Raw genomic sequence first — 25,021 nt, 5'->3', positions numbered from 1 at the left:
AATATGAGTTAATGGGCTTGCTTACATCCTCCTGAAATGTGGTCCTTCCATCACCCCAGCCCTGCTGTCAGCCCTGGTGTGCAGAGGAGGGCTCTGCTGTCGGCAAGATTGAGGGCAGAATTACCCAAATTAGTTTCCTTGTGCATGAGAGCAGAGATGAGGGGTTTTTAAACACCAGCCCTGTCAGCTCTTTGGAGAGCCTGGCTTTTCTCCCCAAGGATGAAGTTAAAAGTGCCTTGTTTGATCACACTGGGGTGTGCTGCTGAGTTTGGGCACCCACAGCCTGCTCCAAAGAATAAGGGACGGGAAGCTGATGTTTGCAGCTGCATGTTGCAATGCATTGAAGCCAGGGGCTGGCAGCCCCTAGTGTGGGTCTTGTGGAGATCCAGCAGCTGGATTACTGCTGGGGGAAGGGCTGGTGCCCATCAGGAATGTCCTGAGGGGTTGCACAGGGGAGATGGAGCAAGAATTCCCTCTGTTATTCCTTGGAGCTCCCTGGTGGGGCTGGAGGTGCAGCCTCGAGGTTGGAAGGGTGAAATCATGGGGAGCCCTGTACCAGACTGTAAAATAGAGCTAGGAGGGACCACAGAAATCCCAAACTGGGGTGGCTCCATCCTGTGTGCTGGGATAGCCTACAGGGAGAAAATTCCCTTTATTAACCAGACCCATCCAGTTCCCTCCACTGTGCACAGTGACACAACTGCTCAAATAAGTTGCTGTGCATTTAGTTACACCCAGGAATCCTCCCAGGCCATTTTTCTCAGGTATTCCTGTTCCCAGGAATGCCTTTTTCCATTTGGTTCCCTCTTAGGAGCAGGAGGGGCTCAATCCCATCCCCTTGCCAGCAGCTTTTCCCAGCAGTGCTGCCCAGATTGCAGCTCCCAGGCTGTTGATGCAGGTACAGAAAGGTTCCTCAGCTCCCTGGGGATGGTGGGCTGTGCCTTTCCAGGTACCTGCTGTCAAGTCCACACAGGAATTCTGTGATCAGAGGGAAAAACAGGTGTTTGTGGCTCTTATTTAGGGAAGATCTTGGTGAATGTGATCCTGTGCCTGACATGAAGGTGGTGCTGCCTCCATCAGTGTCCCAAAGCTTTAGAGTGTTCTAAGCACTCCTTATAAATCCTCTGCCCTCAAAACTGCTGATATGTAAGTAAACAAGCTGCATTAAATAACAAACACATTGCTGTTTATGCAAACAAGCTCATTAGGCATTATTTTCTATGGCAAAATAGAGTAAAACCAGATTTTGGTGGCCATCCACCCAAATTACCAGCTGGCTGCTTGGCTTTTTTCTGCTGACACCCACATGTATGAATTTGTCTGTGCTGAGGCCTCAACAGGTGCAAGTGCTGCTCCTGCTGCAGCTGTGTAAATATTCAGCTTGTGGTGGGTTGCACCAAGTGCCTCCTAATCCATCCCAATTAAAAAGCAGTCTTTGGAGCTGTAATAGTTTTATTGAGGACTGTAACGCTGTAGACCCACAGATATATAAAGCAGTTAGTTTTATAAAGCATATAGGATATTAAAGTAATGAAAGACATTAAAGTGACATCAATTTTTAAGGAGAGTTACTTGCTGAAATAAATGAGTATGGCCTAAAAGTTGATGGCATGTTACAGGTCTGAGTAATGAACCCTTCTGCCCCCTAAAATCTCTTAGAATAAATAATGCTTGAGCAAGTCAGTGGTCATTAACTCTTTATCCTCTGAGAGCTACATGTTACATCTCATCTGATTTTTTTTTTCTTTTTTTAGCTTTTAAAAATTCATTCAGAGAGGAATTCTCTTCCTGGAATACCTATAACATTAATCTGCCATGTCTTCACAAAGAAATAGAGTTGTGACTGTATGGCCAGGTGAAAAATCCTTGAGGAAGTTACTTTTTCCCTTTCCCTTTTCCTTTCTTTTCTTTTTCTTCTTCCTTTGCTGCCTGTGCTGTGCTCCACGCTTTTCCCAGTGGGGTCTTGGCATACCAGGCCTGGAGAACCAAAAAAAAATTCAATAAAATTAAAAAAAAACAAACAAAACAAACAAACCAAACAGGGCAAGTCAGACTACTTAAACATTTTACTACTATAACAGAGCATTCCTTAAAAAACCCAAACCTCTTAAAATCCAGGCTGGCTGGTGGAGAAGCCAAAATGAAACCCTCAGATCTCTTGAGAACATTATTATCCCAAGAAATGCAGCAATTGATCGAGCTGAGTCTCATTAACAGCAATACTTAGCTGGGCCATTTGTGTTGCTATAGTTATGGAAATGTTAAATTCCATGATCAACCCTATTTCCAGAGAATATAGCTCTTGTCAGAGCTCCCTCTGCTCCAGACTTGGCAACAGACAAATCATCCCCTCCTCGTGCCTCTGCAAATCGATGCAGACAGCTTTGATTTCCATGAGGGAGCTTAGGAAGCAAAACAAACCCCCAACATTAAGAACCTGTTTATTGCTTTCAGATGCCTGTTCACAGGCCTGTGACTTGTAAATGATTCTGGTGGAGCTGCTCTGCAGACTTGCCCGGCTCCTGGGCTGTGGTGTCAGGGAGGCAGCTCCAGGCCGTGTGAGAGCCATGGGAAGTGAAGGAGAAGGGGAGGCTTTGAAGTCGGCACTGGGTGGGAATTATTCCTTCCCTGGGTGGGAATTATTCCTTCCCTGGGTGTGCCAGAACCTCACTCAACCAAGTCCTGCTAAACCAGAGATTCAGATTCTGCCAGGCAATGATAAAATGCCTTCCTTCCTGACCATGGGCTGCTGTTTAATGCCGCGTCTCTGCCCAGGTCATCTCCAACCTCCCTCTCAATGTGGCATCCTGTGAAGTCTGCCTTTTCCATCTGCTCCACCCTGAATCCTGCTCCCAGCCTGAGCCTGTTAAGGCATCCCTGAAGAATTTGCCTTGTCCACTTGCCCAGTGTGTGTTACGGGAAGAGAAACTGGGAGAAGAGGTATTGGAAGGGTACCGGGAAGGAAAACTCAACATGTTCATCTCCTGACCCCAGATGGTCCTTCTTGGTGTCACCCTTTCAAGATGGGGTCAAAAGACCAGCTGCCTGCTGGACACTGCAGTTCTGCTTTAATTATCTGAATTAGTTGAGCTCCTCTCCTCCAAAAACCCTCATAAAAACATCCTCCAGCCTCCTGTGTGCCCACATCTAGGCAGGACATGGATGGTGGTGGGCAGGAACCCCAGTGAAGTTGGATTTTGCTGCCTTGGTCCCAGGCCAAACTGTTCCTGGTTTTGGGAGAACCACAGAGCTGGGATGTGTTGCTGTTTCTGGCCTTGCCCATGAGAGGGATGAGGTGGGGATTGTGAGTTTGGTCTCCAGCAGGAATTGCCTTTCCCTGGCAGTAGCTGAGGGAAGCCAGGAGAACCCAGTGATGTCTCTGCCTGGATGAGACTCCACGAGGCCACAGAGATTTTATTTCCCTCTCAGTTTTGTGTCCTGGGTGTAACACCTTCCAGACCTTATGTGGGAGGTGGAGAGGGTAGGAGAACCTTGCCAAGAGCTTGGTGGGGTGGAAAGAGGTGTTTGATCATCTCCCTGCCAGCTCTGGGTCACTGGCAAAGGACTCGAGGCATTTGGCAGGAGAAGCCAAGAGACCTAGGATGTCTCTTTTTGTTCTCTTCCCAGTTCTTTGTGCAAATATTTCAGTGCACAACAGTAACTTTTTGTCTCTTTAACTGGTGTAGCTGTTCCATGAAGTCAGCTCCTCAGACACAGCCAAAATAGAAGTCCATTTATCACCAGCATCTGAACTGGGGATGGAAGTTACTGGCAGCAGTGACTGATTAGTGTTAAAATATTTGGCTTTTGGAGGAATGATGTCCACAGGCTTTGGAATGGGTTTTCTTAGGTATTTCTGTTGCTGCCACATTCCTGGAAGTGCTCAAGGCTGGATGGGGTTTGGAGCAACCTGGTCCAGTGGAAGGTGTCCCTGCCCATGGAATGGGGTGGAACAAGGTGAGATTTGAGGTCCCTTCCAACCCAAACCATTCCATGATTTTGGTCCAGTTACTACCAGGCAGAACTGGTGTGGTGAGCTGGCTTTGTCTCTCCAGAAATCCATTCTGTGTAAGGATTTGTATCAACCACCCTCGTGCACTAATTTATAATTTCAAAAAATGTGGATGTGTAATTGGGGCAGAAATTTGAGTAAATGGAAGGCAGAAATCACACTGTCACCAAATTTTGCATTATTTATATTCATTTTGGAACACTGGCAGAATATAAATGTCAGACTGGGAGATTCATGCTTTCAGGGAAGAAAAATCCAAGATTCATCACAGGGCTCATCTTCACTTGGAACACAGTGTTTCAGCTGCCCCACTTCCACAAGGGACACAGCAAAGCAAGGGGAAAGGTCCAGAAATGGCAGTGATTGGAAGCTTGGGAAGAGGGGCTTCTGTGTGAGGAGAGTTGGGGATTACTGGAGTTAATTAATGCACAGGGCTATTTTGACAATCCTCCTCCCCTGTGCCATATCACAGGTGCTGCAGCAAGGCTCCGTGACATTTAAGGGAAACAAAATTCCAACAGATAAAAGGAAATACTTTCTTAAGGGCTGTAATTAATGCAAGGAGATGATTGCCATGGGATGCTGGGGACAGGCTCATTTGAGCTGTGTTCCAAATGAAGGGCTGCCTGGGCACTTTGTGCTGTACAAAACAGGCCCATTTTATAGTGACTGGGATAATATTTTCAAGTTAAACTCACACTAAATACTTGCTCTCATGTTCCAGGGTACAAATGGAGGACTACTTGGAGCTGAGAATGATGGAGTATTTTTTTTTCCTTTGCTGTAACACTGAACCATTAGCCTTTCCCTGAGGAGAGATACTGGTTTAGTGAGGAAGCATGAGGAAAAAAAAGGGAGTAATTTGCCAAATATCACAAATGCTGCCTGTGTTGAGTGAGCCAAATGGCTCTAAATGGAAACAGGGAAGTGCTCAGCAGGGCTGGGAGAAATATGCACTATCATTAGGTCAGCAGTGGGAGAAGCCTTGGAGAACACTGTGAGAATTAGCATCCTTTGTGGTGGGAGGTGCTGGGGGGTTCAAGGAGCAGGACAATGAGGAAACCTTCCAGCCAGGAAAGGTGGGGAGTTATAAGCAGTAGGAATTATCAGGGCTGTGGGATGGAGAATGCTCTTTTGGGGTCTGCTGGAGCAGTCCAGAGGTCTTACCTCATTGGGAGCCCCTGGTGTGGGCTGCCTGCAGCTCCCTGGGGCACAGCAGGGCTCTGCCCAGGGCCCAAGGACTTTGGTGCATTTATCAGGCTGGAAGCTGATCCATGGCTATTTGAGGCATGTGTAGAATCACAGAATCCCAGAGTGGTTTGGGCTGGGAGGGACCTTAAAGCTCATCCCATCCCACCCCCTGCCATGGGCAGGGACACCTTCCACTGTCCCAGGGTGCTCCAAGCCCTGTCCAGCCTGGCCTTGGACACTGCCAGAGAACAGCAAAAACTTTTCTGAGCACCCTGTGCTGTCAATAAAATACACCTCAAACTCTCTCAGTTTTGCCCTCAGGATTTTATAGCCCTGAGGGATGGAGCTTGAGGCAGAAACTCATTTATTTTAAAGGCTGGAAGGAAAACTTTAAAAGAAATTATTTTTGAAATTATTTCAGAAAAGGGCTTAGCTCTTGGACATTGAATGGCCAGGTGTTTTGCCTTCTCAAGGTGATGTATCCAGGCTTGCTGAACACCTCAGCTCTGGAAGGAAAAGGACAAATGCATGGAACTGATGGCCCATGTGTGTTTTATCCATGCACATGGAGGCTACTCTGCTCAACTTGAGCAGCAGCAGCAGGTTCACCAAAGCACTCTGCCAGCTGTGCTGCCCAAATAAGGACTGGTTTGGCACACCCCAGGTTGAGGGAGATGGGTTTTGGTGCTGTTGAGCCCTAAATCACCATTCAAATAGTGAGGTGCCAACCCACCAGCACAGTGAGCAGGTCCCTACATCAAGTGTGGCTGGACATGGCAGGGAATGACCGAAGACAAGAAACAGAATTCACCTGGAAGGTTTCTTCCTCCTCTTTGTACACTGGGTCGTGCCTGGCCAGAGAAGTGACAAACTCAGCAGTCCTCAGTGGCTTCCTGTCCATCTGCAGCAGCCTCAGCTCAGTCAGCACAGTGTGCACCACGTCCACCACGTGTCCCTGGGTGAAGCCATCCGACACCTGGGCCAGGCAGTTGAGGTTCAGCAGCTTGGTGAAGGCCCCACCACGCTGCAGGATGTAGTGCTTCCACAGAGCTGAGCATCACGACATGCAAAAGAGACAATGTAATGACAGCAATTCAAGGAAAGCAGGAGAAAGAAATTTTATTATTATTTATTTTGATACTGGAACAAGAAAATAAGGATTATCAATCAGGAAAGCCAAAATTCAGATTTTTTTTTTTTTTTTTGGCATGCTCTCTTTCCTCTTCAGATTTGCAGCACAGGGGCCTTTAGGCACATGTGCTTTTAAACCCTTAGTGATAATTTTTGGCCACCAGTCAGTACTTCTCAGCAAGTCATTAGGGGCACATAGAGTGGGGTGGGTATGTGTGTAAGAATGGAAAGAACCACACACAGAACCTGTCCAGTGCTCCCAGCTGGATGTGCAGAGTTAAGTCCCTTTACCACCAGCCTGTTTCTCTTTCTCTGACCCTCATCACAGCTTATTCCTGCTGAGCTGGGAGGGCTCCATGTCCCAGAGGCTTCCAGCTATCAGGCACATGTTGCAAGGCACAAATTTTCTGTGATTGGGGTTTTGCTGGTTACTTGAAAGGTGAACTTGGTTGTATCTTTTAGCTGTGAACTTCTGTGACCTGATTGATTTCTTTGGGGTTGTGAAGTGGCTGAGATTTTGCTCCCAAAGAATAGGAATAATACCAATCTTTTGGTTTGTTTTATGTTAAGTAAGGCTCTGTTTCAGAGAAATTTAGAACTTTGATGTGGCCTCCTCAGGCTTTGCTTTAAAGTATTACACAGAATTATTTGGAAAAGATTAGGAGGATTATGGATAAGAGGTTAAAAAGTTTCTTGAATGAGACATTTCGAGTCTGCTGTGCTTGAATGCTCAGATGTAGCATGAAGATGTTGGGTGGAGGTTGGTGCTGCTGGAAAAGCTGCCTTGTTCTCCCTTGGCCATCAATACCACAGACTGGAGCCCATAACTATTGACAGCTCTGCACTGCATTTCTCACTCCAGCAATTTGTGGTCTCCCACTTGAATCGTGCCTGTGCTCAATAAATATTGGCTGAATCACTAATTCATAAAGGAGGAATTGATGCACACAGGCAGATATTGTGTGCTGCAGCTCCTGGTGCAGGTGTGTAACACAAGGCACTGCCTTGCTGGGTGATTAATGGCAAGAAATCAGTATGGGATTGTGAATCTTCCAGTTTAATGATTTCCATTGTATATTTACTGCTCCCACTGAGCACAGATTGGAATACTCTGGTCTGTAACCAGAGGGAGGGCTGCAGCAGACAGGTAGCTGTGCACTGTGGCTTACAAGTATTTGTAATGTCATTATTTTTCTGTCAAAACAAGTTTGTTTCCTTCTCAAAGGGGGTGTCAGGCACTGAAAACTGACAGGACTGGGAGCTGAAGATCCTATTTCCATAGAACTTCAGGGAAGGTTGGGGCTGAAGAACAAGCCAGGCACTGTCTGAATTGGGGCAACATCAAAGAATTAAAACTACACATTTATTCTGCTTTAAAATGCCATGAGTTAACTTTTTTGGGCATTCTGAAGTGTGCAGTTGAAATCTCTTGAGCTGGCCATTTTTTTGGACTCCAAGTTAGTGGTGAGAGTCCCAGCATGTGACAGTTCAACCCCTAGAAGTGAGCACAGCTAAATTCAGCTGCTGTCACCTCCTTTCTCTAGGTTTTGCTCGTGTCTCCTTATCTCTCAGCAATTCCTCAGAGCTGTAACCTAACATGAAACACATGTTCCCTTGCTTGCTGACCATTTCCCATCCACAGCAGGAAAATTATGGAACCTGGGAGAGGTTTGCAGTGTGCTAGACAGCCAAACTCTGTCCTGGCTCACCCAAATGTGCATCACCTGGGTACCTGGGCTGCCCCTGAGTGATGCAGGATGAAACTGGACTGCACAATGTGTTTGTCAGAGCTTTGTAACAAGGTGACACTGGACAGAGCAAAGAGTGCCTGTGTGGCAAGGTCCCTGAGCCAAATGGGTTTTCTTTTATTGCTGTTTATTGCAGATTTCAGGGTGCTTAAAACCTCAAAACATTGGAGGCTTGTTTTATTAGAAAAGAATCCTACTTTCCTTGAAAGCTTTGAGTCTCAGTACATGGAATATTCAATGATTTTGTCAGAATTTGGGAGAGCTTGTCTTTCACACTTGATAGACCAGACATGCAAAATCATGGATGCCTGTACAATTTCTCTCGTGATCTGCAAGTACAAAAAGTGGAATTTGTGAGAGAGAAAATTTAGTCCTCCTGACAGGGTTTGGTTTTGGAGAGGCTGAGAAGGTGTGTTGTTTAGAGTATGGAGACTGGAAATTCAGAACTGCAAACTGGAACCAGAAATTCAGAAGCAATGTGTTAAAATAAAAAGAAAGAAAAAAAAAGAAAATGTGTGCTGAAATAGGGGTGGGGGGAGAGAAACCAGCTCAGTTTGGTGCATACTGAACTAATGGAAAATGTGAATTGGTGGTGAAGAGTATTTTAAACTCTTCTCCCAGCTTCCACTTTCATTATTTGGCCTTTGGAGTAGCGTGTATTGATTTAACCTACATTTTCAGGACTTGAGACACACCAGGGGCCTGACTTGAGCTGAAGAGCAGTTCTGAGGATCAGCAGCAACAAGCAGGAATTTTAAACAGCAGGATTAACCCTGAGGATGACTGAAACACTTACCAAATCTTGTCAGGTAGTCAGGCTTGGGGATGAGAATGATTTTCTGGTAAACTTTGCAGAAAGGTCCCAGATTGGCATCAAAGGGCCTGCGGGAGGTGCCCACGAGCAGAACTCTGTCCTTGGGTTTCAGAGCCCTCAGGAACTGCGGCAGGAGCTTTGCCAGGCGTCTGAAGTTCACCTGCAGCACGTGCAAACAGGAGAAGGAAAGAGTTGTTAACGATGCTGACAGCTCAGAGTTAATGAGCTGGAGCTGTACCTGCTGCCTGCAAGAGGATTTTGGGGGTTTTTAGTGCTCTGGTTGTGTTTGGTAAGAGCTGGTGAGATATCAACACAAGTGGGAAGATTCTGCCTCCTCAAATTCAGGTAAACACTTAGTTCCTCCTTCTGGTTTTGTGGGTTTGTGCCAGTGACTTTCACTACTGAATTTATGGTCTAGTTATTCAAAGGCAGGCAGGAAACAATTAATTTAAAGAAGGAAATCCTTATTTCAGCTCAAGGAGAAATATTGCAGGGACCTGCACACCTGATGAACCTTGACAGGTAGCAGATTGTAACCTAGTTTGGAATCCTCCCAGCTCTTGGAGGTTATGATTTTCTGACTTCTAAGGGTGCAAAATACACTCCCTATTTTTTACTGTGCTTTCTAACTTGCTGAGGCTCTGAGAACAAAGGTTCTGGGAGTTCAGGGTTCATTTCTTTGCAATAATTTACTACTTTGTAACACATATTTAACTGCTACTTACAGAACAGATGAGTATTGAGCAGAACTTTTATTGGAGAACCTTTTATATAAAATATAAATATTATTTATATTTGATAATGTTCAAGTGAATATTGGCTGGAGAAGGCTAATCAGATTGTTGTGGTGTCATTACTGTTAATCAATAAGCTTTCCCACAAGTTTTGGGGTAGAGTAGCACATTTATTTTTTTTTTTCTTAAATAAGCTTGTCTTAACACAATGCATCTGGTGGATCATTCCTCTTCTTCTCATGGTCATGCTGTGCATTTCTGTCACCCTGGGGTGAGCACAGTGACTGATACTTGCCTTGGCTTCTGAAGGCTGAGCTTAGCTCATCTTTTAGGATGGGGCTGGGAGTAGCCTGCTCTAGTGGAAGAGGTCCCTGACCTGCAGGAGGTGGAACAAGGTGACCTCTAAGGCCCCTTTCAACCCAAACTATTCCGTGATTCTCCAAAATTCCAGCACTCCCAAGGGACCTCTGCCTGTCCTTCCAGGTTCATGCTGTCTCCTCTAAGTGTTGGGTGTGCTGTGAACAGTTTGGGATGTGTGGGATTCCAAGCCTGGAGCAAACAGACTTCCACCAAGGGCAGGACTTGGGATGGGCACCAGGGCCAGAGGGGATACCCTGGACTCTGAAGTGGGCAGGACAGGAAAATTTTTCACACTAATGGCAAAGCAAGCAAGGATCTTGAGTAATCCATGCCATTTTGGGCCCCTAATCTTAATTTTAATCCACATCTGTCAGGTTTTGGACCCAAGAGAAAGGTTCCCTCTTGCTGTGGGGACCACTAAGGGTCCCAGTGATGCCTTGAGAAGGCTGACCTAGAACAGAGGCCAGACAGAGCTAAAGAATAAAGCAGGGATTTGTTAAAAGGATTTCCTCAATGGATCCACCTTGGGCAGCACAGGAGCCCAGCCAGGGCTGCACCCAAGATGAACCAGAATGGTCACAAAATGGACAACTGGTCACAGGTCTCTCACTTTGATCAGTTCTGCTCCATTGTGTATTGTAATTGTCCAGTTCCAGCTTTAGCCCCTGCAGTCCCATCCTGCTTGTTTTTCTCCCTTCAGCCCATGGTGTTTGTGCTCTTGGGCCTGAGATCTGGATCATTTGTCCTTGGTCCTCAGCTAGAGAAGGAATTGTTTTGTCTCCCTGATCTGTGCAGAGAGCTCACATCCTAATATGAAGCTAATATGAACCTAATAGGCTCATATCCTAATATGAAGCCCAGACCCACACACTAAAACAGCCCAGAATGTGAAAATTATAAAAGCTAAAACCTGAGGCATCACCTCAAAGGATCACTGCACACCCATCACCTCACCCAGCCCTGGCAGAAGGAACAGCCCCAGCCAAGGTTGGGTTGTCTTGTGTTGCCTTTCCAAAATCCATTCCTGTGACCACCCCACAGACACTCTAATAAAAAAAGGTTCAATTTTTCACATAAAATAAAAACATTTTGCAGGCAACAGGAACTGGGGCAAGTTTCTCCCTGCTGTGGTGTTGTTGCTGTGAATATGGGGCAGTATTTTACTTTTCTTTCCAATGGGGAAGCCACACAGGAGAGGAAGGAATGGAAGCAGTGGCATTAGGACTCCTGGGAGCCCAAAGAAAATCATCTGTAATTGTATCTATTTAACACAGGCTCGTTGTTTTTGCAGTGGAAATCTATCCTTGTTACTTTATTGTTCACTTTGGCTCCATCCAATTTCTCAAATTAATAGAGCTGAACAATTTAAGCTCATCTCAACTTTTAGCTTCTGCCTCATATTTTGAAATTCTCCATTATTCCCTTTTACTTTCCAGTGCACTGATGAGCAGTGACTGGACTATTTTTAAATAAAGCAAGGATAGGTGGAAGAGAGAAGTGTGACCTCTTGGGGGCTCTTAAGAAGTCACAAGACTCTCTTAAAAGCTAAAAAAAAAAAAAAGTTAGTGAGACAAGCTATTATCAAGCAAGCTTTGGCAGGTCTGGTCATAGTGGTATGTGCTTTGTGTGGGCTGTAGTGCAACAGGAGAAATTATCTGCAATGAAATAAAGAAGAATTCACCTCTTCTTCTCCCTTTGGTGCCCCTTTGGAAAATGCTCTCTCTGTGTCTCCAATCCACACGACTGAAGGCTGCAATTCCTTGCCCACCTAGGAGAAAATGGGGGAGAAAAGGCAAGGAGTTGATTAAAACAGCTGCAATTTCATACCTGGGAGCCTGTCAGTGTGCTTTTGAATCCAGATTTCAGCAGCTCAATTAGCCTGGCTTATTTTTTATCCCTGGGAATGTTCAGCAATCATGGATAGCCTTGGCAAATCCAACCCTTTCTAGTTAGGAATGGAGCATTAAAAGCCCAGCTCAGACTGGATCATTTTGCCTGCTATGCTTATCTTTAATTTCTCAGCACTAATTCAGTCGTGTTCCTGCAAAAGGAAGCCTGGATTTGGTGTTCAATGGAAAATCATGGTGCAAGGGCAGCTTTAGGCTGAGGTTGGGATCCCACCCTGCTTTTCTGGATGGGGAGACAGGCAAGGCATGGCTGTTGCATGAGAGGGAGAGCACTCATCTCTAAGCAAAACAGTTTGTCAATCTTCTGGTTGAAACTCCAGCATTTAATTTGCAGTGAGCACAAGAATTAAATTTGCAGGAGGGGGGGCATTGTCCAAAACTGGGTTTTCCTGCTCCAAAGTCGGAGGCACGATACCCCTGGTTCACAGCAGGATGGCAGCAATGCTACAGGCTTTTTCCACATCCTGCACTCTTCCCCATTGCTATAGAAACGCCAGAGGTTGAGCCATTCCAGAGGTTTAGACACTCTGCTGCCAAATTTTAATCACTTTCCAGTGGCTCTCAGAGTTTGCTCAGCAACAAAAAGTGACGGCTCGAGGAGTCAGCGGTAACGAGAGAGAGAGAGGCACAGCTTCCTTCTATCCTGCCTTTTTCTTTTTTATTATTTCTTTTTCCTTTAATTCCCCCTAGTTGAAGCTGCTGCTTCCAGGAAGGCAGCTTACAAAACCCACGGGCTGTGTACATCAGAGGCTCCTGGCTGACTGACAGCCAGGCAGGAAGAATTAAGCTGTGAGCATGGCTGCTCGCAGCACTGCAGCTGATTTTTGTGGCTGTGTTTCAAAGAGTGAGTGTGTGCGTGCAGGAGGAGTGGGCTGGGGATGGGGAAGAGCACAGGAAACAAGGGCTGCTCACTTTGTTTGCTGTGCTGCTGATGGGGTGAAGTGGAAGCAATGCCACATTCAGCATGTGACACTTTCATGGGTGGCAACTGGTCAGTCCTAGAGTATGTCAAGTGATACCTCCAAGTCCAGAACAGCTGCATTGTAGAATCCTGGAATGGTTGGGGCTGGAAGGGAGCTTAAAGATCATCTCATTCCACACCCTGCCATGGGCAGGGACACCTTCCACTAGCCCAGGGTACTCCAAGCCCCAATGTCCAACCTGGCCTTGGGCACTTCCAGGGATCCAGGGGCAGCCACAGCTGCTCTGGGCACCCTGTGCCAGGGCCTGCCCCCCCTGCCAGGGAACAATTCCTTCCCAATATCCCATCTAAACCTACTCTCTGTCAGTTTAAACCCATTCCTCCTTGTTCTGTCCCTGCAGACCCTTGTAAATAGCCTTTCTCCATATTTCTTGTACCCCTTTCAGGCACTGGAAGTGATGCCTCAGGTCTTAGCTTTTATATTTTTCAGATTCTGTGCTGCTTCAGTGTGCAGTTCTGAGCTTCATATCAGGGCATGGTGAGCTCTCTTCACAGAGTAGGGAGACAAAACAATTCCTTCTCTAGCTGGGGACCAAGGACAAATGACCCAAATCTCAGGCCCAAGAGCATAAACAATGGTGGAATGAAGAGAGAAAAACAAGAAGGATGGGGTTTGATGGGCTAAAGCTGGAATTAGACAAATGAACTCCAAGATGCAAAGGGAGCAGAACTTATAAAAGTGAGAGACCCTGTGACCTCATGACCATTTTGGATCATCTTGGGTGTAGCCCTGGCTGGGCTCTTGTGCTGCCCAAGTTGGATCCATTGAGGCCTTTAAATAAATCCCTGCTTTATTCTTTAACTATGTCCAGCCTCTGTTCTAGGTCAGCCATCACAAGACATCAGAAGGGGTTCCAAGGTGACCCCAAAGCCTTCTCTTTTCTAGGCTGAACAATCCCAATTGTTTCAGCCTTTCCCTGTAGGAGAGGTGCTCCATCCCTCTAATCAGATTGGTGGCCTCCACTGGGCTCACTCCAACAGGTCAGTGTCCTTCCTGAGCTTTTTCCTTTGGTGGATGGCAGGAACTCAAATATTTAGTGTTAATAGTGAAGATTGAAACAAAATAAAAACAACTTATTAGAAAATATATCCCATCCCTGGGGAGCCTGTTCAGTGCCTGATGCTGCAGTGGGAAATAAGGGTGGGGGGAGGTTACAGAGGCTCCAAAACTGTTGGCAGAGGTTGGACACTGCTGTGTCTCTCTTTGTCCTTTTGGTGGGGTCACCACAGGCTGGGAGGTGCTGATACTCCTTGTTTGGCTTGGAGATGGTTTCTGTGCTGAGCAGCCCCCCTGAAATGCAGCCTGAGGTCTGAAATCAGCTCACACCTTCATTTCAGCTCTTAAAGGAGAATGCTCACTGTGGTCACACCTTTCATCTTCATTGCCTCCTTTGTTTATTGAATAATCTCAGTTTTGGCCCCCAAAGAGAGAATTTGTTGTGTTTTCTGCTTTGAGGCAAAGAGCTAAATGTGGAAAATGGCCTGCATGTGTTTGTTGCCCAGAGAAGCTGTGGATGTTCCATCCCTGGCAGTGTCCAAGGTCAGGCTGGACACTGGGGCTTGGAGCAGCCTGGGATAGTGGGAGGTGTCCCTGCCATGGCAGGGGTGGAGCTGGATGAGTTTTAAATCCCTTCCAACCCAAACCATTCCATGATTTTTCAGGTGTTAATAGACATTCATATAACCCAATGCAACACACTGGGTTTGAGCCTGGCTGTTTCCTCTTGGCAATCCAGATGAGACACCCAGAATCCACTGGCATCTAATTTAAATTGTTGGCAGATCCGTAGCTGCCTGTATACCCCCCTGTGAAAGTGCTCCATTTGAATTATCCATGGACAGTTTGAATCCATGGATAATTAAATGCACTGTACATAATTAATTTGTAATTGAAATTTTATTAGCTTTGCTGCAATTCCACAATTTGTTGGAGCTGCCAGCAGATGGCCCCTTAACCCTTCTAATACCACACTGAGTGAGATTGGGAAAATCATTATGGAAAAAAAAAAATCCCTCTCATCCTACTGTCAAGAGTCATCAAAGATCAAACAGCACTTTTGAAAGCCTTGGGTTCAAGTTTTCAAACCTGGGAGCCAGAGTTTAACAGTTAAATGGTTGCACTTGAAAATGCAGGAATTTGATTCTTGCCCAGCACATGTTGCACAAGGCTCCTCCAAACTTGAAGGATTTTATGGAATTTTTTTTTTAAAGGCCCGAAATTTTTTGGAAGCTCAAGTTATTGCTGAAAATCTCAGTGCTCTGTAGATTATACACCCAGAAATGCTGCACTGAAAGCTGGGATTAGACCTTTTCAGTGGGAGCATCACCAGGTAAATATTCCTGAGCTGCAGTGATGATGCCACTGTATTCTGGTTTGTGAGGCAGAAAATGACTTGCTACAGGATAGATTTAATTTTTAACCTTAGGGTAACACAAGTTCAAGCTGCTTTCTCACAGAAATAACTGCATATTTGAGCACTGTTGATGCTTAACACTTCAAGGATCTAAGAATTCCAGCAGGCTGAGCTGCACCAAGAGCAGAATTGTTTTGGGTGCTGGAAGAAAGACTCACTGTACTGTTCCCAAATTTTAGCTGTGGTGAGAGAGTCTCGTGGCATGGAAATGCTAAACACACAGAGAATTCTGTCAGTGTACCAGGACAAGCTCCTCAACCTGCCAGAACAATGGTCTGGCTGAAGGGACAATACAGCAGTGCTTATGAACAAATGAACATGAATCAGTGGGAAAAAATTAAATTAATGACAGACTTCAAATTTCTGTTGCCTCTAAATGCTGGGGTTGTATCATTTAATCTAAATAAACTCCATCATATCCCTTTTTTGGGTGTAACACTTGTACAGTCACCTCTGAGTTGCTAAAGAGCAGACCCAAAGAGGCTGATAAGAGTCCCCGAGCGCTGATGGTGTTGAAATATTTCTGGACAATATTTCTTTCTGTGGGCCTGCACAGCCCACACCGAGCTGCTGACACACACACACAGCTTCCCTGCTGGCATTTCCTCCTGGCCACCTCTCCCCCAACCTTTGAGCCTGGCCAGAGCTGCTCTAGCAAGGTTTCCCCACGTGTGGCTTGGGGCACAATGTGCTCTCTGTGTGCTCCTGGCCCCAGAGAGGGGATGAAGCCCTGGCAGGGCTGTGTCCCTCTGCTAGTGATTAACCCCCTGGCTGCCTCGTGCTTGTCTTTTTTATTGCCCTGCAGCTAAACCTCTGAACTACCTGGGCTTTTGTGTCACTGAGTTGTGCATTCTCCCCTCTCCCCTCGCTCCTTTCTGGATCTGATTTTGCTTCCATGCCTCCTTCCTTGCATCTTTCCTGTATTTTATGGGGACATGGGAGAGCAAACTGGCACAAGCCAGCAGCTCAGGTTGGGAAACGGGGCTTAACTGAAATATTCCAGTGTGGAATACTTCAATTAATATTGAAATATTAAATAATATTTCATTACATTTTATATAATGTTACATTGAAACAAATAATATTTAATATTAAAATATTTAAGAAAGAATATTTCATTAAATTGTTGCGCGATATTACATTGAAATAAATAATATTTCAATGTTTTATTGAAACAAATAATATTTCAATGTGGAATATTCTGGTTCACGGTTCAAGGGTGAGCTTTGTTTTGGGGGGGGATTTCTGGGAAGTGCTTCTCTGCTGGAGACAGATCCTCCCCTTTTTGCTGTGAAGCAGAGCTGACCTGGCAGGATTTGCTCAATGGAGAACACAAGTGCTCAAGCTTGGTGTTTGCAGCCTCTTTCAATAGTTTTCCTATTCAATATCTGTCTCCCTTACATCTCCTCTGAATAGGCAGATTGAAATGTTGGTGTTTTCCTGCTCTGGTATGAGAAGTCATTTCCTCTGAATGACATTAAAATGCCTGCCTGCAGTAACACTCAAGCCTCTCTTGGATCAGGGCTGCTGTGTCTCCTGTGAGTCCCCTCCCTGAAAAGAGGAGGGGGGAAAATAAGAATTTGACTTTTGCATCTGAAACAAATTAAAGTTTCATTTTTTCCCCAGTCCTATTCACTTGTTTAGGGCGTCTCCCACGAAACAAGTGCCAGCAGCCAACACTTCAGTTATGGAAGGAAAGTTCCCTAATGGTCATTTTATGCTCTCCAGAGCTTGCTTTCATTACAGAAACCCTTTTGTTTGCACATAGGACAGGTAATCAAAGGTGTGAGGTGACTTCACCTTTATCACAGAGCACCATGAATCCTTATTTACTAAATCCTGGTGTTTAACAGTGGTTGTGTGGATCAGAAGATAAGAAGCAAAGAGCTGTCATGTTTCCTGTCATTCACTCACAACTCGCAGTGGCAGCTCTGTATTTTGCTTGATTAACTCTCCATAAAGGCACTTCTGGGAAGCTGCAGTACAAAGCTGCCTTGACAACAGTTGCTGTTTCCAAAAAAGCTGCCCAGAAGTGTCCGATTTTGGAGACTTGGGGTATTTTCAGTGATCTCTGCACACAGGACCTTCAGATGGGGGGCACTGTGCTGGGTCAGGTAAGGCTGAGAGCCAGGAATATTAAATATAAAATGTCAGCTGCAAGCTACCAACTACTTCCATGGTTTGTCTGCCACATGTGCCACTGCCCAGTGTAGCCTTACAGTAATCCAAATAACCTGATTTTTGTACCACGGTGAAAAATGAACTTTTTGGGGAGGGCAGTTACCACTGTTTAGCTTTCTCTTGTCAAGGAATTTATTTGGAATGTGTGTTGTTTTCTTCAGCTTGGGTAGCAGCAAATTCCTGCATATAGGATATAGGAGATTCCCTGTCCTTTGGTTCCTCATTAAACTTTCTCCTTAATACACAAACAATTTTCTTTGTTGCTACTTGTGCCCATATTTTGTCCCATCTCTGTGCACCTCTGGGCAAAGTCTGACTCTGTTCTCTGTGTTATCCCATGAAAACAGCAGCTAGACTCCCTCTCACTCCAGCTTTATTTTAGCCCCAAACAGCTGGATTGGTCCAGATGTGTCTCACACTCCTGCCCCTTATCTCCACAGCTCTCCTCTGGAGCTGCTTGTCAAGGCCTGTTTTAACAGGGCAGCTCAATATTGGACACAATGGCCAGTTTTGGTCTCATAAATGCCCGGTAACAGGGAATAATTAACTATTTTAAGGTGTTTGCTATATTCTTGCTGGTACAGGCAGGTATTTGGCTGAGTTAGTGCTGCTGGACTGGAGCAGAGAGAGGGGGAATGAGGCACATTTGGCATTGTCAGGAATAAAGAGGTGGAATTTAACTGCAGAGGTGAGAGCCTGTGTGGGAGCAGGATTTTCCAGCCTGGCTCTGAGAACCTACAGGCCCTGAGCTGAAATCCTCACCAGTGGGGATGTGCTGGTGATCAGAGGGTGAAGGGAGAGCTGAAGAGAGGTGAGAGCCTGTGTGGGAGCAGGATTTTCCAGCCTGGCTCTGAGAACCTGCAGGCCCTGAGCTGAAATCCTCAGCAGGTGGGGATGTGCTGGTGATCAGCCATGGGGACAGAGGGGGAAGGGAGAGCTGAAACCACCACAGGAACTGGGAATGCCAATGGAACACTGGATTTGAATGCTGCTAGGACAGGCCAGTGTTGGGCCACAGGGTCACAGACTGGCTTGGGTTGGAGGGGTCTCGCCAATGGAACACTGGATTTGAATGCTGCTAGGACAGGCCAGTGTTGGGTGACAGGGTCATAGACTGGCTTGGATTGGAGGGGTCTCAAAGCCCATCCAGTGCCATCCCTGCCATGGGCACCTTCCACTGTCCCAGGCTGCTCCAAGACCTGTCCAACCTGGCCTGGAACTTTTCCAGGGATCCAGGGGCAGCCACAGCTGCTCTGGGTACCCTGTGCCAGGGCCTGCCCATCCTCCCAGGGAAGGATTGAACAGCCAGGAAAGAGAAACCCTGTGCTGTTGAAGCAGCAGGGTTTGCAGCAGTGCTGCAGTTGGAACAAGTCACCTTTTGGTGAGCAGGGGTGCCAGGGATGCTGTGCCTCCTTTGCTGTGTCTGCAGCAGTGCCTGCTCAGCATTCCCACTCTGCCTCCATGGCTGCTCCAGGTAAATTCATCCTGGGCTGTGACAAATGTGATCCATCACCTGGGAAAGCCTCACACTGGGGAAACACAACAGCCCTGGACAGCCCTGATTCCATGTGATTGTGAGCAACTCCATCCCAGTACTCACAGGGGTTCACTGCAGGGTCACTGTCCTTTGCAAGAGTTTAAGTGGAGAGAAATAAGCTTGGACTGGTCCCCATGATTTTGAGGAAGGGGTTGGAGAGTGTTTCCAGTTATTTTTAATTAATGTAAGGGTTTGAATGTACCTGTGGGCACACAGATACACGGTGTGTGTGTGTATTCCTATTAATGTGCATAAATACACATTTTGTGCATGCTCCTCTTATTGTTCATATTATTTATATGCAATTATACAAAAAAACTCTTGCTATCTTCAGTTGGAGCCTTGTCCAGGAGTACAAAGGCTTCCCTCATTCCTCCTGTGCTCAAAGCCCTTGTGCTGTAGCAGGGACTCTGAGGGCAGGGACTGGCCTGCAGCAGAGCTGAGCTGTGCCATGGATGAGGGCAGAGAAAAAGGTGAAATGTGCAGAGAAGAGGGACTGTTAGCTCAGGATAATGGCTCTAAATCCTGTCAGGGAGTGCCAGGCCCAGTGCCAGTGCCACAGCATCAAAGGTGTGTGATCACAGCACTGTCACCCTTACCTCAGCACCACTTCCTCAGGGGTGGCTTTGCTCCTGGCTGTTCTGGGAACACCTGTCACAAAACCTGCTCCAACACTGGATTCCATTAAATACAGCTGATAAATCCCCAGCAAAGCCAATTTTAGTAGACCACTGACACTGGAAAAATATTCCCTTTGGCTTTTTCCTAATTTTTTTTTTTTGTCTGGAAATATTTACAAGCTCCCATCCAGAGCAGAAATGCTGAGGACTTAGAATCTGGAAGAAATCTTGCCAGGATAGTGTATTTTTTTTTTCTTTTTTTTTTTTTTTTTGAGGAGGGTTTGGGCTATGTTCTTCACAGTTCATATGCCTGCTTTCATTTCCAGACTTCTCATACATTTCTGTTCCTGTAATCCTGAACCAGGATTCCTTCTTTTGAAGAACTTGCTGATAGGTAAACAGAGAGCAATACAGGGGAGAGAGCTTTTGTCCAGCAACAGCCCCAGAGAGGAAATTTCTGACCACCCCAAGCCTAGCATTTGATTAAATGCTGCATGGCAAGCATTCCTGGCTGATGTGCACATAAACAGAGAACAGAATTTTCTTTATCTGTGCTGCTTTTCATATTCAAGGTAACACAAAGCTCCCATAAATCTTAATGTGAAAAATGTGGCTGCTCCCAGTGATTTCTCCAGGGGCATTAAATCCTCTGCAGAGCTGCACACACTGGCTGTCAACAAGTGGTTTCACAGAATCACAGACCCATTTTGGTTGGAAAAGACCTCTAAGCTCAAGTCCAACCTTTGACTTATCACCCACCACCTTTCAGCCATCCCAGAGCACTGAGGGCCATGTCCTGTTGCTCCTTGGACACCCCCTGGGATGTCCAGGCACTCCCTGGGCAGCCCTTTCCATGAAGAAATTCCTCCTGATGTTTGGAACACTTGAAGGCAGGGAAGGAACTCCAAACTGGGTTGAGCAACTTTGCTCAAGCTGTGTATGTTCCTTGTTATGGAGGAACAACAATTCCCTGATTGTCCCACAAAAGAACTGGACCACCTTGAGAATTCCCCACCTTGAGAATCATGTGAAGCATCATTATGAGGCCATCCCTGCCTGGATACTTCCCAGTGTTGGAAGGAGTGAGGCTGAAGAGGTTGGATCCTGTTTCTGTGCAGATGGCATGGACCAACATTTTCTTTCCAACACCAGCAGGTCCTGCCAGCAGCAGGGATTTCACCAGAGGAGCATTCTCATGGACAGTTTGGGAACCTGTAAAAAGTCATAAGGCACTATTATTGCTTTCATTTAAATCTGCCATAAAGGTAATGGAATGATTCCTCCTTTTTTTATTCACCATAAATAATTGATAACATGAATTAATTGTTTCCTTCCTATGGCATGAGTCCTATTGAGTTCAATTCTGTATAACCTGAGCTGAGAGCCCAGCAGATTTAGCATCTCTCTTTGGAACAAGACTCACCCTTATTTGTACCTCCTGATGGGAAAACTTCACTTTTAAACCCATGTGAGCTAAAAGAATGATTTTGAGAGTAGAGGAAATGCCAGTGCCAGGGTTGCTGTGCTTCCTTTGCTGTGCCTGCTCAGCATTCCCACTCTGTCTCCATGGCTGCTCCAGGTGAATTCATCCTGGGCTGTGACAAATATGATCCATCACCTGGGAAAGCCTCACCATTGGGGAAACACAAGCACAGGCAGATTTAGGTGGTTGATGGGGATGGAACTTGTCTTCCCTGCAGCTGCCACCACATGAACTGGGGACAGGTGAACCTCCAGAAATGTCAGATGTTTTATCCATGCTCACTTTGCCTCGATGCCTAAAGATGTGCTGTGTCAACAGTGGTGGTGTTTACGTGTGTTTGAAAAGCTCTGTGAGCATCCAGTGCACCTGGAGGTCTCAGCCTGGCGTCCAGCTGACTGTGGGAGTGAAACTGGCCCCAGAACTGATGGGCTGCAGAGGGAGCCTTTGCCTTAGCCTGGAGAAGCCCTCTGGGTTAATGGGGATGGCTGCTATTTAAAACAAATCCAATCAGGGCGGTTATCTGTGTCCTAATGGTTTAGCATCCCAAATAAATGACAGAGAACCGAGCACAGAGACAAATGCCATTATTCCAGCACCGTGCAGGGTGTAGGAAGTTGTCAGCCACCCAGGCTTTATTAATATTTGGTCATTCCACAGCAATCCATTACTATTGCACAAAGATTTATTAGGAGGGGAGCAGCAGACTCCTCTGTGTTAAAGATGAAGTATAGCTTCTACTATTCTTTCTCCTTTCAGCTGCTTGTAATTTTCTTAATGCCATTTAAGCTGGGGCTTTCCTTGCCATCAGGTGGCTATTTTGAGAAAAACTTTCACTTCTGTGATACACAATTATCTCATGATGAACTAGTTTGGAGACCAATTAAGTGAAATGTCATCCGTAACAGATCACCCCATAGGTGAAACCATTCCTGTACCTTTTTTTTTTGGCTCATGTAATAGCTTTTGCTACTCAAAGGCATTTTTCAAACTGCTCTTGCAAGTACCTTTTGTTTGTTTAACTAGTCCAGGGTCTCCTCTCCCTAGAATTTTTGCCAATTGCATAAATGGCAGAAAATTTATGGGTTCTCTTGATTAAGGGGTGTCTCAGGGCTTGATTTCCCTAGACCAGATGGTGTCAAAACACAGTTCTGGAGGAGTCTGGGGATATGTGAAATACATGGTGCAGACAGGGATAACTGCTGAGCTCTCTCAGCTGATTGCAGACCTTCAGCCTTACCCCAAACCAGCTGAGGGTGTTGTTCCAGGTGGGAAGAGCCCCATCCAGGCTGAGGAGAGAATAACCTGAGCACTTTGGAAGGAGGGAAACACAGAAGTTGTGTGTCAGCGTTGCTCTGTGTTCCAGGGTGGGAGGCAGGCACATGTTGGTGATTTTGGCCTCTAAAGGGGATGAGCAGACACTGACACAGCCTATAGGAGTTAAAATCTCCCTGAGATCCACTCAGGAATGGAAGAGGAGGTGAGTGAAGTATTGAGGCTGGAAAATCCAATCGTGAGTGGAAAGGGACGCAAACGAGGTTTTGAGTAAAGGCCCCTGAGACAGGCACTTGCAATCACTGGAGTTTGGCACAATGCCATTCCCGAGTGAAATATGGGATAGATTTTACATTGAGAGCAAACAACCTGACCCGGCAATCACTGGAGTTTGGCACAATGCCATTCCCAAGTGAAATATGGGATAGATTTTACATTAAAAGCAAACAACCTGACCCAGCAAAGCCTTGCAAGATATTGGCTAAGCCTGGCATTAAAACTGCAAGGGCATTTACAAGTGTTCCCTGCCATGTACAAAATGTATCCAGACTAATTCCTCCAACGATTGCACTGTGCAGCACTGAGTAACATTAGCCAGCTTGTAAAAGGTAAATTGCAACCTTAGCCCTTCCCTTAACTTGATTAATTTTGATCACTGGAGCTTGTTTTAGCTATTATCTTTCCCAAGTGGGCTCCCTTTATGTGCTGCCATTCACAAACTGTTGCCATGCAAACAGAGATGGGCTGGGGAGGGGATACCTGCCTCCCTGCACTGTTAAAGTGATCCAGCCCTCACTCTGAAGGCTTCATTGAAAAACAATTAGACTGCAAAATGCTTCAGATTGCCACTAATCAACCCTGTCAAAGGCAGTAAAATGCAGTTCCTGGCAGGAAGCAAAGCCCCAGCGTGTTCTTACCCAAGGGCAATATTCCATAGAGTGCCACGAGCTGTCTGACTTCTGGGATGGAGGGCAGGGGCTGGGCACCTGTGTCACGAAGGATGCTCCTCAGACAGTCGTAGTAGCCTGTGGGGAGGAAGCAGGAGCTCAACAAACGTGCCACTGTTGTTGTAGAAAGCATAACTCAGGGCATGAGGAGCTGCCACAGCACGGGGCTGTAACGCACACTCAGCAGAGCCAGGCTCAGGGACTCAAGCTGGGCAATATTCTGGTGGAATGTGGCCCTGAGAAAGGTGAAGTGCAAAGGGAAATTGAAGCTGAGCAGGCTGTGGAAGTTGTTCAGCAGAGAGCAGACGGTTTCCAGTAACCTTTGAAAGAAACTTTGTGGAGAAGAATCATTAGCAGCGCCATAAATCACGCTGCTGGCAAAGGATTCCTGGATTTGGGATTTTGCAGGGCTAGAATCCCAGTGAACCATGAGCTCTCAGAAGGATTTCAAAAAGGGGGAAAAGCTATTTTAACAAGCTTTTCCCTGGCTGGGTCCCATCTCAGCTCCTCGCTGTGTTAGACGGGTAAGCGTGTCACCTCATTTGGTGGGGCTCTCTGCTTTGCACTTCACCTCTTCTTTTTTTCCCCCCCTTTTGTTCAAAAAAACCTCCACAAAACAACCCAAGGAGACTAAAAATTCCTGACATGAACTGAAACGATTTAATCTTGCCTTGGCTCTGGTTGCAGAGCTATAATCACATTGCTTTCTCTGTCAAAGTCCATATCCAAGCAATGTTGGAGAACAAAGATACAGGAGGATGGGCCACAAGCAGGAAAACCAGTTGTGATGTAGTCAGTGATTATTTTTAGCATAAATTACATGCCATTATGGTGATTATTATTGAAAAATAATAATATATTATGTTTTACTGGAGATAAAAAGGCAGAGGGCAAGAGGCCTCTGGAGCAGAGGCAAATTAGCAGTGGTTAAGAGCAAAAGTGGAGGTATAATTTGGGGGCAAAAAGGCAGACAAGCCCTGGTGCAACTGCCCCCTCCCCTCTCAAGAATAAAATTAATTTCAGGTTTTATCTTTTATTTAAGGAGAAATCAAAAGAATGGGATAGGAATTAATCTTCACAGATTTAATTAGAAGGCATCAAAGGGTTTAATTGCAACTGCACATAAATCACAGTGGATATTCTCTGACTAATTTAGATAAGGTCACCAAGAAAATTAGTTCAGTGATGTGAGTTTGTCATAGAGGGGGACATTTCGGTGCCTTTACTGGCTGTGTAGCACAGTTCCACTCTTTGTCCTTTCCCCAGGAACTGGAAGTGACCTTCCTTAGGCTCCAGCCCTGGAAGGCTCAGCAGATGAAGGCTTCTTTCTCTGCAGGCTTTGATTGTGTCCTTGGACCCTTCTAGAGAGTTTTTCTGTATTTCAAAAAATGGTTGGAGATGTGCTGTTTTAAAAGCATTTGTGGGGGGGGATGTTTGTTGGACAAAAGTGACCTTGATAGGTTGGGAGAACAAAGGCAGAATGAAAATCTTCCTTTACTTGGTGGTCTTTAATGAGCTTGAAATGGATGGGACACTTAATTGAGAGAATTAAAGCTCTTCAGAGGAATGGGCAGAGGCTCTGGAGGCTGAACTGGGGCTTCCAAGAGTTTATATAAACATGGCATTTGGGGGTGATAGAAGAAAATTTGTCCTTTCCGCCTTGGCCTTGTATTATCAGCCTGTAGCAC

The 25,021-nt window shown here is 45.9% G+C and overlaps 1 protein-coding gene across 1 annotated transcript in view; it reads right to left on the bottom strand.

Annotated features, from left to right (window-relative positions):
* Positions 1-1,602: 1,602 nt before the first annotated feature.
* The window catches only part of IQCA1 (IQ motif containing with AAA domain 1), a 100,480-nt gene continuing 77,061 nt past the window's right edge, over positions 1,603-25,021 (bottom strand). Inside the window, exons 14-19 of the mRNA XM_039703611.1 lie at positions 23,304-23,411; positions 20,647-20,843; positions 11,672-11,758; positions 8,879-9,056; positions 6,015-6,253; positions 1,603-1,977 (exon numbers count right to left, since the gene is read on the bottom strand). Coding sequence (XP_039559545.1) covers positions 1,876-1,977; positions 6,015-6,253; positions 8,879-9,056; positions 11,672-11,758; positions 20,647-20,843; positions 23,304-23,411 — 911 coding nt within the window. The 3' untranslated portion in view covers positions 1,603-1,875. The remainder of the gene's footprint in view (positions 1,978-6,014; positions 6,254-8,878; positions 9,057-11,671; positions 11,759-20,646; positions 20,844-23,303; positions 23,412-25,021) is intronic.

The sequence above is a fragment of the Passer montanus genome, unplaced genomic scaffold, assembly GCF_014805655.1.
Source record: "Passer montanus isolate IOZ18808 unplaced genomic scaffold, ASM1480565v1 scaffold165, whole genome shotgun sequence".
NCBI classification, from domain to species: domain Eukaryota; kingdom Metazoa; phylum Chordata; class Aves; order Passeriformes; family Passeridae; genus Passer; species Passer montanus.
This window is presented reverse-complemented; position numbering and strand designations above follow the sequence as displayed.